The 16,280-nt window shown below is 38.1% G+C and overlaps 1 protein-coding gene across 10 annotated transcripts in view; it reads right to left on the bottom strand.

The window, feature by feature from the left end:
• SETD5 (SET domain containing 5) overlaps positions 1-16,280 on the bottom strand; it is an 85,204-nt gene that overhangs the window by 16,048 nt on the left and 52,876 nt on the right. For all 10 annotated transcript variants that reach the window (XM_045991547.1, XM_045991551.1, XM_045991545.1 and 7 more), the window contains 6 exons: positions 15,312-15,561; positions 14,867-14,950; positions 13,434-13,691; positions 12,460-12,780; positions 11,806-12,048; positions 6,388-6,517 (listed from right to left, as the gene is read on the bottom strand). In XM_045991547.1, coding sequence (XP_045847503.1) covers positions 6,388-6,517; positions 11,806-12,048; positions 12,460-12,780; positions 13,434-13,691; positions 14,867-14,950; positions 15,312-15,561 — 1,286 coding nt within the window. The remainder of the gene's footprint in view (positions 1-6,387; positions 6,518-11,805; positions 12,049-12,459; positions 12,781-13,433; positions 13,692-14,866; positions 14,951-15,311; positions 15,562-16,280) is intronic.

The raw sequence follows: 16,280 nt of genomic DNA, 5'->3' as shown, positions 1-16,280 counted from the left end.
GGTTCCCCGTTGAGCAGAGAGCCCGATGCGGGGCCCGATCCCAGGACCCTGAGATCACGACCCGAGCCGAAGGCAGAGGCTTTAACCCACTGAGACACCCAGGCGCCCCTACAAATAAAATCTTCAAAACAAAACAAAGAACCCCCAAAATCTGGCCTATTTTCCCTTTATCTCCAAATATACTTTAACTCAAAACATACTTCAGTAGAAGGTAGTAATTCTTCAAAAATCTTTTGTAATTATAGAATTATAATTTCTCCACTGATATGAAATATGACATTTATCCTATTAGATTCTTGCACAAACCGGGTTTAGTTTTGTACAGTTTTACTGCTGTATAAATGGCATCAATATTGACATTCCTTTTAGTAAAATTTGGGTAATTTCATTTATTCAACTGTAGCTGTCCAAAATATTTTGGCTATTCTAGCATACCTATTCCTGTCAGTGAACTGTTGAAATCATTCACCATGCTGATAGTACTTCCCCCACCAAAGTCATAATTTTAGTTGGTATTGTATTAAACTCAGGGGTAACTGAAGAAGAATTCTCACTCAGCACCTTGGTAACAATCTTTCAGCTACTCATGCCTTCATTTATACCTCTTCATATAGATCTGTCCTATTTCTTTCTTTCATTCACTTATGAGAGAGAGCAAGCAAGCGAGAGCAGGGGAGGGGCAGAGGGACAAGCAGACTCCCTGCTGAGCAGGGAGCCAGACCTGGGGTTCCATCCCAAGACCCTGAGATCTATGTCCTGAGCCGAAGTCAGATGATTAACCAACTGAGCCACTCAGGCACCTTGATTTGTCGCATTTCTAATTAGGGTTACTTGCCCATGTGCTCTAGTTTTTATTATCTCTGTGTATTATTATGCATATTTCTATGTTATTATCTGCACTTTAAAAAAAACTATTTACTTGAGAGCGAGCACACATGATTGTGAGTTGAAAGAATGGCAGAGGAAGAGGGAGAGAGAATCCTCAAGCAGACTCCCTGCTGAGTGCAGAGCCTGAATGAGGGCTTGATTCCATCTGAGCTGGACTCTAGGACTCTGAGATCATGACCTGAACTGAAATCAAGAGCTGGGTGCTTAACCGACTGAGCAACCCAGGTGCCCCTCTACATGTTATTTTTAACGTGTAAAAAAATGTTTATCTTGGCATCTAGCTATGAGTGTTTTAGTAAACTCACTTGGCTTTTCTAGGTAGATAAAGCATACTATTTGTACACAATGATAACACACACATCCTCTTTACCTGTACTTTTATCTCACAGATTTTTTTTTGGTACATTGTCTAATAATTCTAGACACTGTTAATTAATATAAGAGGGGGATAATCTGATAACCCATTTTTAAAATTTATTATAATTTTAATTGAAATACAATTCAATACACAGTATTAATTTAGTTTTGGTGTTCCTGATAATGCATTTTAAGGTTTAATACAAATAGTTTTCACCATTAAGCATAACTGGCAACTATTTTTCAGACAAATGTAAAAAAAAAAAAAAAATCTAAGATGGCGGGCCTGGGTGGCTCAGTCGGTTAAGTGTCCAACTTTTGGTTTCCACTCAGGTCATGAGCTCAAGCCCTGTACAGGGCTCCACACTCAGCACAGAGTCTGCTTGAGGTTCTCTCTCCCTCTCCCTCTGCTTCTCTTCCTGCTCCTGCTCTTTCTAAATCCTTAAAAAAAAAAAAAAAAACCCAAAAAGGTTAGAGTCATCTTATTTTACTAGATTTATCCTTAAATTAATATTTACTGTACTATTACTCCCCCTCCTCCATTTGGCCTGCTAATAATTAATTATATGAGTAATTTTTCAAATACTAAACCATCCTTATATTTGTAGCAGAAATTTCATTTGGTCATAATATACTTTTATCTTGATATTCTTATAGATTCAAGATTCAGATCACTGAAATCTAACTTAAAAGTAGTAAGATGCTGTTTTGGGGGGTTAGTTTGACAAAATAAATAAAGGGTGAAAAATTTAATAAAACTCTATAGTATATAGTATATACATGCATATGGTATGCTATGTGCACCCAAAAGTATGTGCACATAGCAAATAAACAAATTTTACCACTCCTTTAGTGCTTGAAATCCTGCTTTTTATTCTCTACATTTTTGTAGTTATTAATAATTTGATAACTAGTACTTTGTACAAAACTTTTTAGCCCATATTTATTTCTGTAGACCAACCACTATGTTAGGTAGTATTTTTTTTTTTTTTTTCAAAGTTTATTTAAGTCATCTCTAACTCCAGTGTCGGGGCTGGAACTCATGACTCCGAGATCAAGAGTCACATGCTCAACTGACTGAGCCAGCCAAGCAACCGGAGTATGTCTTTTTAGTATATGTGCTGCCGAAGCGAGCACCTGGAGTATGTCTTTTTAATACATAATAATACAATAAACCTTAGCAAATTGCTAGTAGTAGGAATATTATTCTCCTGCCATTTTTATTGCAAATCCTTTCTCTCTCTCTCTTTTTTTTTTTTTTGCAAATCCTTTCTCTTAACAGACTTCTCCTCTGTTAAACTCTATATAATATTTAGACAATATGGACACAGAAACTTTATTCAAGTTTGACTTTTACAAAAAAAAAAAATTTCAATGTCTCTAGAGCTTGTTTTGGCAAGGATCTAATTCTTTTTAACCCCTCAAGTAAGTAAAAATTCCAGAACAATTTAGCAAATATTTCATTTACCTAAGACCTGTTTCTGGCTGTTCTATCCCATACACACACATATACTCATGCACCAGTACTATTCTAATTTAATTATTAGCTTCCAGCTTCATATTGGAAACTAGTTTTGGTTTTTTTGAGAGAAGGCAAGCGAGCGGGAATCTTAAGCAGGCTCCAAGCTCAGCGCAGAGCCCTAGGTAGGGCTTGATCTCACTATCCTGAGACCATAACCTAAGCTGAAATCGAGCATGTGCTTTACCAGATGAGCCACCCAGGTGCCCCTAGAAACTAGTTTTGTACTGCTAGGGAAGGCACTTCTTTGCCTTTTTATTTTCTTCTTTTTTCTTATTTTCATGTTTATTTAGGTAAACTTCATTTAATCAACTTCCATAATGAGCTACTTCGATGGGAACTATATTAAACTGGGGGTGGGAGGTGGGGAAGGTGAGGGAGAGATACTACAGTTATAATTTTTTTTTAAAAGATTTTATTTATTTGATAGACAGATCACAAGTAGTCAGAGAGGCAGGCAGAGAGAGGAGAGGAAGCAGACTCCTCGTGGAGCAGAGAGCCTGATGTGGGGCTCAATCCCAGGACTCTGGGATCACGACCTGAGCCGAAGGCAGCGGCTTTAACCCACTGAGCCACCCGGGTGCCCTAGTCATAATTTTCATTAAGAACTATAGACTTCATCTTCAAGACTTTATAAACATATTTCTCAGCAATGGTTTACTCCACACATTCCACTATGGTTCTTCCTAGGCAGTTTCTTAGTTTTGTTAAGTTTGGGAATGAAAAAATTTTCTTCATTCATTTTCTTAGTACACAAATGTTATTAATTTTTGCATATGTACCTTCTATCCAGTGGTTTTACTAAACTTTTTAAGATTTTATTTATTTGACAGAGAGAGAGAGATCACAAGCAGGCAGAGAGGCAGGCAGAGAGAGAAGAGGTAGCAGGCTTCCAGCTGAGCAGAAAGCCCGATTTGGGGCTTGATCCCAGGACTCTGGGATCATGACCTGAGCCGAAGGCAGAGGCTTTATTTTCATTTTTTTTAAAGATTTTATTTATTTATTTCACAGAGAGAGAGAGAGAGATCACAGGTAGACAGGGAGGCAGACACAGAGAGGAGGAAGCAGGCTCTCCGAGGAGCAGAGAGCCAGATGTGGGGCTCGATCCCAGTACCCTGGGATCATGACCTCAGCCGAAGGCAGAGGCTTTAACTCACTGAGCCACCCAGGCGCCCTAGGCAGAGGCTTTAACCCACTGAGCCACCCAGGTGCCCCAGTTTTACTAAACTCTTATTAAATCTAAGTTTTTCAGATGATTAGACTTTACTAGGTACATATCCACACCATTTACAAACAATGAACATTATGCCCTCTCCTTCCTGAAGAGTAATTTTATTTTTTATTCCTAATCAAGTTTAGATTTTAGGAACTTAGCATCTTTAATGTACCCTAGTATTTGACTAATTTCTGTAAACATTTCGTAAATGCTCAACAAGAAAGATTATTTTGTGTGTAATAATGTTAGTAATAATTCCTATTATGGGTTTGATACTACTCTAACCAGTTTACATACATAATTTAACTCAATAATCTCATATAAGCTCTATAAAACAGGTATTACCATTCCCATTTTATTTTATTTTATTTATTTTTAAAGATCTTATGTGTTTATTTGACAGAGAGAGAGAGAGGGAAGCAGGCTCGCTGCTGAGCAGAGAGCCCGATGCGGGACTCGATCCCAGGACCCTGAGATCATGACCCGAGCCGAAGGCAGCAGCTTAACCCACTGAGCCACCCAGGCGCCCTACCATTCCCATTTTAGAGAGGAGGCTCAGAGATGCTTAGTAACTTGCCTAACATCATGTACTTAGTAAAGGGTAGAGCTGGTTTTCAAATTCACATCCACTGGATTCTTTCTACTCTACCAAAACACTTCCCTTTCTCTCTGAACCTCCCCCTCCACCAGGGGGAAGAAGAGGTGGGGTGGGGAGAGGAAGAGGGTGGGGGGTGGAGAGAAGGGAGAATCTTAAGCAGGCTCTACATTCAGCACAGAGCCTGATGTAGGGCTTGGTCCCACAACCCTGAAATCATGACCTGAGGTGAAATCAAGAGTCGGGTGCTTAACCAACTGAGCCACCCAGGCGCCCCCGCTTCCCTTTCTTGATTAACATCTCCTTGGTCTTTTTGAAAAAACATAATTAGCAAATAAAAATAATCCCTCAGGATTTATACTAATTTGCAGCAATATACCATCATTCATTTGACTACTGCTTGGTTTAATTAAATATTTTCCTTTTGGTTATGTTGCTCTGTAAGGGCAAGGTGTATTCTTCGAATGTTTCTCACTGCTAGAGACCAAAGCAAAAATTCAATAAAGGTTGGTGACTAATAGTCCTAATTCCATTCCAACCAAGGCATGTAGTAACAAAGACATTTTGCCTATGAGTCTTTGCTAGTCAGGACATGAACTGTTATACAACCTTCCTTTCCCAAACTCAAATACAAAACACAAATGCAAGTGTACCTAATTATGTATACTAGATGGAAGATTTAAGTTATACTCTCTAATCTTTGATGTAGAAGAAGGGTAAAATACTTTAAGAATAAAGATGAAGATAACATAAATAGTATCATTTATCTTCCAGATGCTCACACTAGGGTTTTATTATCCTGGGGTTATACACGGGAAAATTTATAAGGTATAATCCAAATCAGAGATAGAGGAATTAACTAAGTTAATAATCTGAAAAAAAAATTTTTAGCAGCTTACTTTTATCCACATATAATATTACACAGAACCTTAATATAAAGCAGATATTATTAGTACAAATCTATTTAAGTTCATATTTAGTCACAGGCAATGAACAGAAACAGTGAAGTAGTTTTTAATGAAAATCTGAAATATTACATCATGTTAGCTGTAATCTTACATGACCTTTAGCATCTATTTTATTTTTTTGATTACATAATATTCACAAAATTTATTTAGAAATAAACTTATGGAAGTCACAGAGAACTTTCCAATTAAGCTGAAATTGGCAGAAGAAACTTTGGTAAAAAACTGGTGCCAAAATAAGGTAGCCTCACAAATTCATGTACCAGTGCTCTCAATTACAATTCAATTACAATTACCCTGCAAGAATTACTGTGAAAACCAGTGGACCAGACAATTTTTTAGGACCTTCTAATTTAAAAACTCACAAGGACTTTATATTGGATTCAAAGCCATGTCTCCTAAAAAATTTTGCACTAATTGTGCAAGCCCTTTTGAAAACAATACCATTTTAAGGATTTCTCATTTACTTCATTCAACCAAGCCCCATCCAGCTCAATCATGTGTAATCTTTATTGTTTCCTCAACAGCACCCCACATCTTTCTTGCTTATTTCTCCTCTTATAAACATGGATATAGATTTCCTAAACTTACTACTTTAAACGTATCTAACCTTTTTTTAACCATTTCTGCTGTTATCTGTACACTGTCTAGTTCCTTCTTTGTCGGCGTGGGAAACCTGTTCCCTGACTTGAGATCTCTCTCTTCCTCTGTAAAGACAGATGTAAAGTAACTATTTAGATAACAATTTTTTTTTTTAATCAAACTGTTCAAATACTCAAACTGAATTTTTTTATGTTGACCTGAAATAATCATTGCTTATGTATTCAGGAAGGTTTGAGATACGTACCTGCATTGTCTTTGCAGATACTAGAAGAGTTACTATTCTCATTACTTTGGTATAGATGCTGAGTTCTAGTCTCTTGGGGTACAGATGAAGTTTGAGTCATCCCTTCTTCCAAGGCTTGCTTTATCCAGCGCTACAATGGGAAAAGAACCAGGGAATTATCAATAATCATTTAAAACTACTTAGTAAAGTTATTTCAAATACATTAACCGGATCATTACATATCAACTGGTGAGAGATGCACTCCAACACAGTCACTGAGTTCCACAGTCAAGTATTTTTTGTCTTGCGTTTCAGCATATTAGAATATTGCCCCATCAATTCCTTCTATGGAGCATAATTGAGAAAATCTGGACTATACATAATGAGATCCCATCAAAAAACCAAAACCAGTAAAAAATGATTACTATTCAACTTTTCATATTGTTTAGAACGGGGTAAATTGGAAGAGATTAAGAAATCTTAGCTTTCATTTGAGAAAGAGACTTGATCATATAGGATAAAACTAGTACATAAATAAGTGCCTAAAAAGGAAGATAAAAGATCTCTTAAGAGTTGTCTACCCTGTGCTGGGGACATCTGAAGAGATAATAGAAAAGATTCACAGGAAGACCCTGGATGAGAATAAACAGCTCTTCAGTACAGGTACAAAATACTTCCAAAAGGTCTACTCTCAGATGGAATAACCTATGAGTTTTTTCTCCCTACTAAGTATTTCAGTTAAATTAGGCCAAGAATAATGCAAATCACCAGAATAAATGAACTTTTGCAGAAATCAAAAAGGGAAAAAGTCAAAAAGAGCTCTCTAATCAGTCACATTTTTTTGTAATGAATACTAGAATCTAAAATGATGAGATACAAATTTAGGTCAGAAAGTGAGTCTGCAAAGATTAGGATAATAAGATTATTCATCCTGGGGAAGAGAGAAAATTTCTTACCTGTAATTGTGTTCTCTTAAGATACACAGTTGTAGGTTGCTGACCACTCTGTGGCTCTCCTGCCCTGACATAAGACAGATCGAATTTTGATAAACATCAATTTCTGAATCAGACCCTCCCCCAAATAGGAAGAGCAATGGTGATTATAATTTCACACCTTTAGAGAACAAGTATTACAGGTAAGTAAATATTCTCTTCACTGAAGAGAGCAAATAGATTTACCCTCTTAGAAACTTAGGAAAAAATGCGAGGAGAATTTCACCATGAAAAATTTTAGATCATGTAAATAAATGGCTTTGTGGTCTACCAAATGAAAGCAAAAATAAAACTGTAAACCCGAGGCAATAAGAGTGAATAAGCATATAAAAGAGATCTCAACAGTCAGTTGAATCGTTATCAACATTTTATGACATGACCAGATCTTGGAAAAGCCAAAACAAGACCATGAATGAACTCGCTTACACAGAATACTGACATCAAGATGAACTGTCAGAACCACAGCACCTTACAACTTAGACCTTGGAAGTCACCTTGTCCAAAGCACTCATTGTATAGATGGGGAAAATTAAGCCCAGGAGGACAAAATGAGTGAAAAATCCTTTGTTACAGATACCTCAAATACAAGTTTTTCTTTTCAAAGCAGATGACAGGACTCACTTGGGGTCACTGTGCTTTCCTCCAAGAGAAGATAATTTCTTAAATTTCCAGTGTCAAGTAGATGCACCCATAAGAGAATTTAAACTCTAGATCTGATTGACGACACAAAGGGAAAATAAAACCAGGACAGGGGCATTCTAAGGAGTAAGATGCTGCTATGGTTACCTATAAGGTCAAACATAGCAAATACGGGCAAACCCATTCCTCCTGGCCCTTCTGTAGGTCTATGTAGTATTTTAGAGTAGACAAAAAAAAAAGAACTTGAACATTTGCTTGTAACTAACAAGTTCCATAAAAACAAATTAATTTTAGATGCCCTTTCCACCTCAGTTCTAGCCACAGTTATTAGGCCAAAAGGATACTTCTCCTTCTCCAAAACTCTGTATAACAGTCTTTTAGAAGCTCAGAGATCGGTAAGAGAAATGTTTTGACAAGTCTCACTACTAAGGGGAAGGAGCAAAGAAGTAATTTGGGTTTTGGAGTCCAAAGATCTGGACTGAAATATGGCTGCACCTCTCACTAGCTGCCTAACTCTGGGCAATCCATCTCAGCCAAAGTTTCTGGACCTATAAATCGAGGCCAATAACCCAACTTCACAGGGTTGTCACGAAGGCTAAGTGAGAATGCGTATGAAGAAAGCTCACAGCTTATCACTAGGTGCACATATTCAGTGAGGACCTGTTCAATTGAGTATAGAGATACACAGATTATATAACCCCCTCCTGTATACACAATAAAATACACATTGGTATTTTTATCAATGCAAAGCTAAGTATTTCAATTTCAGTCAGGATGGTTTTCTAAGAAATCTGGAAGACCAATCCCCCTCTACCCCACATGTATTATACCTACAAAGTTGAAGCCTAGAGAAGATTTAGAGAGAACAAAGAAGGAAGGACACTACTGAAAGGCTTACTGGCCACTCATAAAATCAATGTTTCCATTCTAAAGTAAGCGAAGACCCAATATAAGATAAGCCATAATGTGCTTTTTAAGAACTATGATTTATTATTATAATTTAGAGACTCCAGGGACATCAAAAATGTTCTGTCAAACACCCTAAGAATCTGGATGCAAGGATGCAACATGCAACTTTACATAGTTTTTATTTATGAGGCTTTTACATCCTTTAATCAGATAAGAAACAGTATGCCTATCAGCAATACACACTGCTCTAACTAATCCCAAGGGTGGTTTTTCTCATCTAACATATTCTTCTCTGAGAAATTTTCAGAAAATTATAATAATTTTGTTGAATAATGCAGATCTTCTTAGGTCCTACACTAGGACCGAAGCATCCTTTCTAACCAATCTAAAAAATAACTCTTTTCCATCCCTACCTAGAATAAAGCAGAGTTCAATTTCTAGGTAAAAGACCCAATTTCATTAATTTTGTGCTACAAAGAGTGAAATTTTTATTCTGTAATATCATCTGTATGTTAACAGCGAATATTAAACCTGTGACTTAACCTAATTCAGATCTAAACTTAAAAAAATTTTAAAGAACAAATTTAAGGAGATAATCTTGCTAGATAACTCAGCATACATATCCTGAACTCTTCCTGAAGACTAATATGACATACAGAGATAAAAGTGCCTGAGCAGAGCCTGCAGAAAACAAGACTAAGGATGGCAGACACATCTGGAGAATAAAATATGGGCATGAGTTAAACGGGATTTTTATCTGTTGCCAGTGGAGATAACAAAGATGAGCTATAGATACAAGTCCTAAATTATATGAGGTAACAGAGTTCTAAGAAATGGATTTTCTACCAGATTTGAAATCAAATTCGTACATGTCTTTGGTTTTTACAGGACTCTGCTAGCTAAAAAATCAAGACAGGAATAGAAAGATTATAACCTGGCTTCAGAATGATTAAGGTGGCATTTCAAGAGGCTAGTCCATACTGCTTACAATTCAGACTTCATTATTAATCTGTACTAAATAACTGTCTACCCTTCTCAAAGGAGCAAAACAGGAGATCCTATTGTCTGGCTTGATAAGATGCTTCAGTAGTTAACATCCTTAGAAGTCTAGTATTATGTTCAGCCAAATACAGAACAAAAAGAAAGAACTTCTCTTATATATATATGTATGTATGTACATGTGTTTGTGTGTGCGTGTGTATATATATATACATATATATATGTAGTCATCACCTGACTTGCTCCTCCAAACTAAAGACCATTATATGCACCTTCTCTAATTGTTCAAGAGCACTCTAAAAATGTAGTTAAAATTTTGAGCTGTTACTCTTTATGAGGGACTGAGCTAAATGTAATAGGAAGATTAGTTTTACATGCCATACCAGAATTAACTCTCTAATTATTACAGAATAAGGTTAATCATAATGCTCATCAAATGCAAACCATTTTTTTCCTTCTCAGATGATCTCTGAGATCCAAGGTAAGTGACTTGGTGTAAAAATTTATCCCCAGAGATCCAACCCTCCTAGATCACTTAGGTAAATTTCTACTTGTCTTTTTTTCTTAAGAAAAATGTCACTGTTTTTATTCTTGACACCTGCAAGTATTCATGTGATTGTGTTATCTACAAAGCCTCTCTTTTGGCAAAGATCTCATGGTCAAATTTCTCCTTAGGGGTTATTCTACTTGGAAATTACCCCCAAATAAACCATTAAGTGACTCAATACTTCGATAGGATGTGCAGTTAGGACGACTTTCTTCAGTGTATGCTATCCCTTCAGTGGTAGTGCCCTTCCTTGTGCACAGAACCCTGTTGCCGTCCTCCCCTCCATATCCCACACCACTTTATCTCATCTTTCATACCCCCCACCCCCAAGAAATAATTTCTGCTCTTTGGGAAAAGAGAAAAGCTTTAAGTTTGGAGGAGTCAGGGAAGACCTGCCTGGAGTTGGAGACTTCATCACATCAAATAATCTACATGCAGCATCCTCATGTACGTGATGCCAGTGGAGGAGGGCAATGGCAGACACTGAGGAAGGCAGCCTGAATCCAGATCTGAGGATAAGAGAAAAGGGTGTTCCAGGGAACAGACTCTACCTCAAAGGAAGACCAAATGAAAGGGTGTCCTAAACTTCTAGAAACATAAAAATGACATTATAGGTCTGAGGGAAGTGATCTATTCCCAAGAGACATCTTTGGAAAATATGCAGGGCTTCTGGGAATTCCGAAAGAGCATTCCAAAACAACCATCAAACACTACTGCCACTAGATCCAAAAACAATATGTAACTAGAGAGACAGTGGGGAGAGGGGGATAGAGAGAGAAAGAGAGAGAGAGAAAATTTTAGAGCAGGTTCCGTATTTACTAGGGAATAAACAGTCCAACTTGTTATTTGATCAAGTATCAGAAAATATGCCAATTGTAACAGGACCTTTCCTCTACTCTCACTCAAATGATAATGTAATTAAATTAATTCAAATCACAATTCAATCATTTTTTTACTTACGCAATAGTGCTCTAGAGTACCTGGGGCCCAATCTCACACGGTAATCACAAATGGACATATTAACCAATATCACAAGAGCACACACAGAACATCCCTCCCTACCCAGTCATCAACTGCTGTGTGCTCTCAACTCAGTACTTCAAGGGCTCTCTGAAAAGACAACAGTGAATCCTCACAAACTGAGCACCAAAAATGTAGTATACATCCCACTTTCGTCCCACTGACTCTTGGTGCATCACTATTCATGGCTGAAACTAACTCATTATAAACTCACATGGGCAGAGAGTGGCTATCTAGAAAACATGTTAGGTATGTCACAATTAGAGGTATCCTAGGTAAAAAAACAAAAACAAAAACCGAAAAAACAAAAAACCCACATAAACACAGACATACCTTTTTACAGGAGCTGAAGGTGCCATCAGGCAGAAGGGGCCTTCGACGTCTCTCAGGGATAAAGGGTGAGCCAAAGCGAATGTAGTGTTTGGGGGTGGTGCAAATTAATGGGGAATGGATAAGACCGGGTAACATGTTCAGGGTTGTTGCCAGTACAGTTGGGTCCGTGGTGATACGTAAAGGGCACTCAACAGGGCATTCTTGCTTCTCTGCTTTGTCATTCAACCATTCTGTAACTAGATACTAAGGTAGAAAAGAGATCATTAGTTGGTGCTGTAGATGTAAAAGCCAGAGGCAGCAATGTAGCTCACAAAGACAAACCTCAGCTAGAAACTAGGACAGAGGTAGATATAGCAGCTGCACAGAGTATGAACTGGGCATTCAGAATGCAAAAGTATCTTCCTTTACCCTCTCCATGATCATTAAGGGAGCAATAATTCTAGTTATCAGCAATTTAAGCTCTGCCTAAAAGTTAAGGGAACAAAAGAAAGGTAGTAGGATGGTTTCAGCTTGCTGCCTCAAAGCTTTTTATCTACAACTTTTCAATCTAATAATACTTAGGTGATTTGCCTTTTTCTGGGGATTACAGGTCCTCTCACCATACTAAGACAGCCCTTGCCGGACCAAACTTATGAAGATGTATTTGTGACTTACCTTTTTGGTTTTGGGGTATTTAGGTGCAGCACGGTTGACATGGGATCCAGTAACTGATACCACAGTTGGGTCAGACCCCATTAATTGCCTGTTTTCTCCTGAACTGTCTATATTTCCAGCTTCAGTAGGAGTTACAGAGCTATTATTTCCTCCTTCTTCCAAGGCAGCTTGTGCCAACTCTGCCTGTTGTGCAATGGCCTGCTTCTGACGCTTTAGTCTTTGGGCTGAACTGGTCCGGTACCGAGAAATTCGACTCTTCGGTCGGGGCCTAGAAGGCTTTGCTGGAGGTGGCTTGGGGACTGGTTTTTCTGCAGCAACATCCTATAAGAGCAGAGTAAAATGCTTACCAGAAATTTCTTATCAGCAAACATTCTATCCAGTCTTCTATTCACTTTAAGCATTCTGAATATTTAGTATTTAGAAACACTAATCTCAAATGTAATCCTTAAAAAACTTACACCATCAGCCAAAGAGCCTATAGGCAGATATCTATTTCTTTGCTAATAAGTATATATAAAATAAGTCAAAAGTCAGCTGAAAGTAGCTACCTATTTTAGGGTTCTTAGCAGGGAAGGTAATTCTTTCCTTTATTTCTTTCCTAGGTACTGAGGTTTTGCTTAGGCTGTGAATTCATAGTCAGGGTAAGGAAAGACAAGATGAGTTTATCCTGAGAATCCTACAAAAGGTCAGGTGCCTAATTGTGCTATACAGAAGAGGCAAAAAAGATATGGAATGATTTTTATGAATTCACCACAGTTTTCTCTGGCAGAAATAGTATGAAGTTATATTCTAGTCTAAAAGTGTCTTGTCAAATTCTGTCTCCTTGAATCCCACAAATCAGCTGATGAAAATGGCTTTATTTACTGCATTATGAGGTGAAGCTGAAAATGCTGTTGTTGACTCTTCCACAAGATAGATAACTGACATTTGCAAAAGCAAGGATGTCTAAGGCCTGGAGTCTTTTCATCTCTTACCCCTGCTTGGGAAGACCTCCGGGTGTTCACTCCAATACTCTGTGGGGTGCTTGGGATGGCCATGTTTGAAGCAGGGTTGCTAACTTCGGGTTCAGGGGCTTCAGTTTTTGCCTCTTCTCCCACAAGGGCCTCTGAAGTGGTGGTAGTAATCTCTACGTCAGAGCTGCTTTGTTCCAAGGGCTGATCCCGCCGCTTCTTTCTTTTCTCTAAGTTTTCAAAAGCATGTATGATGGCTTCGACCTTCCTATCTTCCCGGGTCTAGAAAGAAATAGCATTAGCATAGAAGGAAGCTTCAATAAGACATGGGGTATTTTTTCAGAAATGTTATTAATGGAAATTCATACACATTTGCCAGTAAAATGATACATATATTTTAGAGAACAGAAGTTAAAAACTAAAAGTAAAACATTTGTTTTTTAAAAAAAGATTTTTTTTAGAGTGAGCGAGAGAGAGAGAGCGCACATGCTGAAGTGGGGGAGGGCCAGAAGGAGAGAGAGAAAATCCTAAGCAGATTCTACAGTAAGCACAGAGCCCAACGAGGGGCTCAATCTCTTGACCCTGAGGCCATGACCTAAGCTGAAGCCAAGAGTCAGAAGCTTAACTGACGGACCCACCCAGGCTCCCCCCAAACAGTTTTTAAATGTTGGAAAGAGCTGTAGAAAAAGGCAAGGTCAAATCTAAACTTTTCAAAATGGTCAATTAATTTGAAACTTTTTAATGCAAAGGAAAAAAACATCAACACCAATTTTTCAAAAAAATTTTTTTTTTCTCTTCATTTTCAGAATTCAAAAGTAACAAAGCAGATCTTTCACTTCTTAGGACCACAACTAAACATGGCTGACTTCAGCAAAAGAGTAGAATTTCTGAGTCCATGTGACCAAAAGTTTTATTTTTATGTCAAAACTCACACAAGTCCAGAACAAGGAGTCCAAACACATGTATTATGTTCCAACCAGGCAGTTCTTTGGAAACTAGATTGTCAGTAAGAAACCTCTTAAGACCGGAGCACCTGGGTGGCTCAGTGGGTTAAAGCCTCTGCCTTCGGCTCAGGTCATGATCCCCGGGGTCCTGGGATCAAGCCCTGCGTTGGGTTCTCTGCTCCGTGGGGTGCTGGTTCCCACCCCCCCACCCTCGCCTGCCTTTCTGCCTACTTGTGATCTGTCTGTCAAATAAATAAATAAAATCTTAAAAAAAAAAAAAAGATCATCATTAGATAAGTCACTAGGTAACTACTGTATGTGTGTGTGTGATAAAACTAAATACATAAATAAATAATAATGAAATCTCCTTTATTAAAAAAAAAAAAAGCCCCAAGTGTCTTGTGCAGGTGATGGTATAGTATTTTGTTAAAGAATGAGCAGATACAAACTCAGAAGAGAAGGGGTTCACAAGCCATAGATAGCAGAAAGCAAAGGATGTTAGAAGGTACCCACCCTTCTGCTATGAGCTGGGTTCTCCTGGTCATCTGTAACCTCTTCTTTCTCTTCTTCTGCTTTTTCTTCTGGATTGTCTATTTCCTTTAAAACAGAGGTGATATTCAGCTGTACTCAGGCTCTAAGGAAAAGCAGTCTGTTTTCTCTTGGTAGTTAAAACTCTCTAGAAACAACCTCTAACGCTTTGTAGTGTTATTCATGTGAGTAAATGCAGATAAGCACTATTCTCTGAACGGAAATGTGGAAAGCAGTTGAGAGAATGTTCTTGACATTTAAAAAAAAAAAAGAGAGAAAGACAATGAATAATGTCACCCCCACCTTGATATGAAGGGCATTAAATGTTATCACAGATTCCCTACATATAACAACATGTGGCAACCAGGATCCTCTTTATTAAAAGGAGAATCAGAACCGCAGCAACATTCTCTGACGAGGGGAAAATTACCTCATGGTCACTGGACACAACTGCTTTTTCAGAAACTTGTTCTGGTTGCTGACTGTTATCCTCTTCTGGAGCCTCATTCTGCTGCTCCATCTCTAGCTCTTTCCGTCGTGCTTTCCTACGTCTTGTTTCTGCTCCGATGGTGGGTAAGCTTGGAGGAGGTGGGAGTGGTGGTTCTGCAGCATTGGGATTCCTTTTCTGTATAGGGCAATTCCGGTTCCCCTTGTGACATGCACAGTCCACCTTATAATTACTGCTCCAAAGAAACAACCGAAAGTGCCTGTGTCAGCAGCCTTGCAAAATCAGTCATACTGTCCATTCATTCTCTTGGAGTAACAGTATAGTAATTTCCCCTAGTATTATCTTTGAATAAGTTAAACAGACATATTAGAGTCCTGTGAGTATTTTACAATATTGTTATCCTATATAACCCTAACTCTTCCCCTACATATGGTCAGTGGAAAAGAAAGAAACCCTCACAAAGGTCAGTTCTCCCTAATACCTTTATGATACTTAGTGGGCAGTGAATCAGTAATAGGGGCTGAAAAGGCTATACTTCCCCTGCATCTACCTCCACCTTCTCCTCACTTTTGAACTACTGATTCCATACGATTCTTGATTCCTTTTCTTCTCCTACCTGGGCTGAACATCGATTTACCATATAACCTTTTTGGCCTGAGAGGACCAAGGGAGAAAAAGCATCCATTTTATATAATCTATCACATATTTATCTGTAACTTGCCATTTCTGCTTTTCTGCCTTGTCACATTCAGATAGATTTACATAGTTTGAATGGATGGGGCGAATTTCAAAATTTTCATTCTGTATGGTGCCTGGAATAGCACTGTGTGCAAAACAACAGATGCTACTGCAATTTCTAGGTGTCTCATTCCTACCCTTTTTACTGTTTTTCTATAGAGCTATGAAGACAAAACACCTTTGGTTAGGAGACCGGTGAGCAATGACATACTA

Source organism: Meles meles, chromosome 20, assembly GCF_922984935.1.
Source record: "Meles meles chromosome 20, mMelMel3.1 paternal haplotype, whole genome shotgun sequence".
NCBI classification, from domain to species: Eukaryota; Metazoa; Chordata; class Mammalia; order Carnivora; family Mustelidae; genus Meles; species Meles meles.
This window is presented reverse-complemented; position numbering and strand designations above follow the sequence as displayed.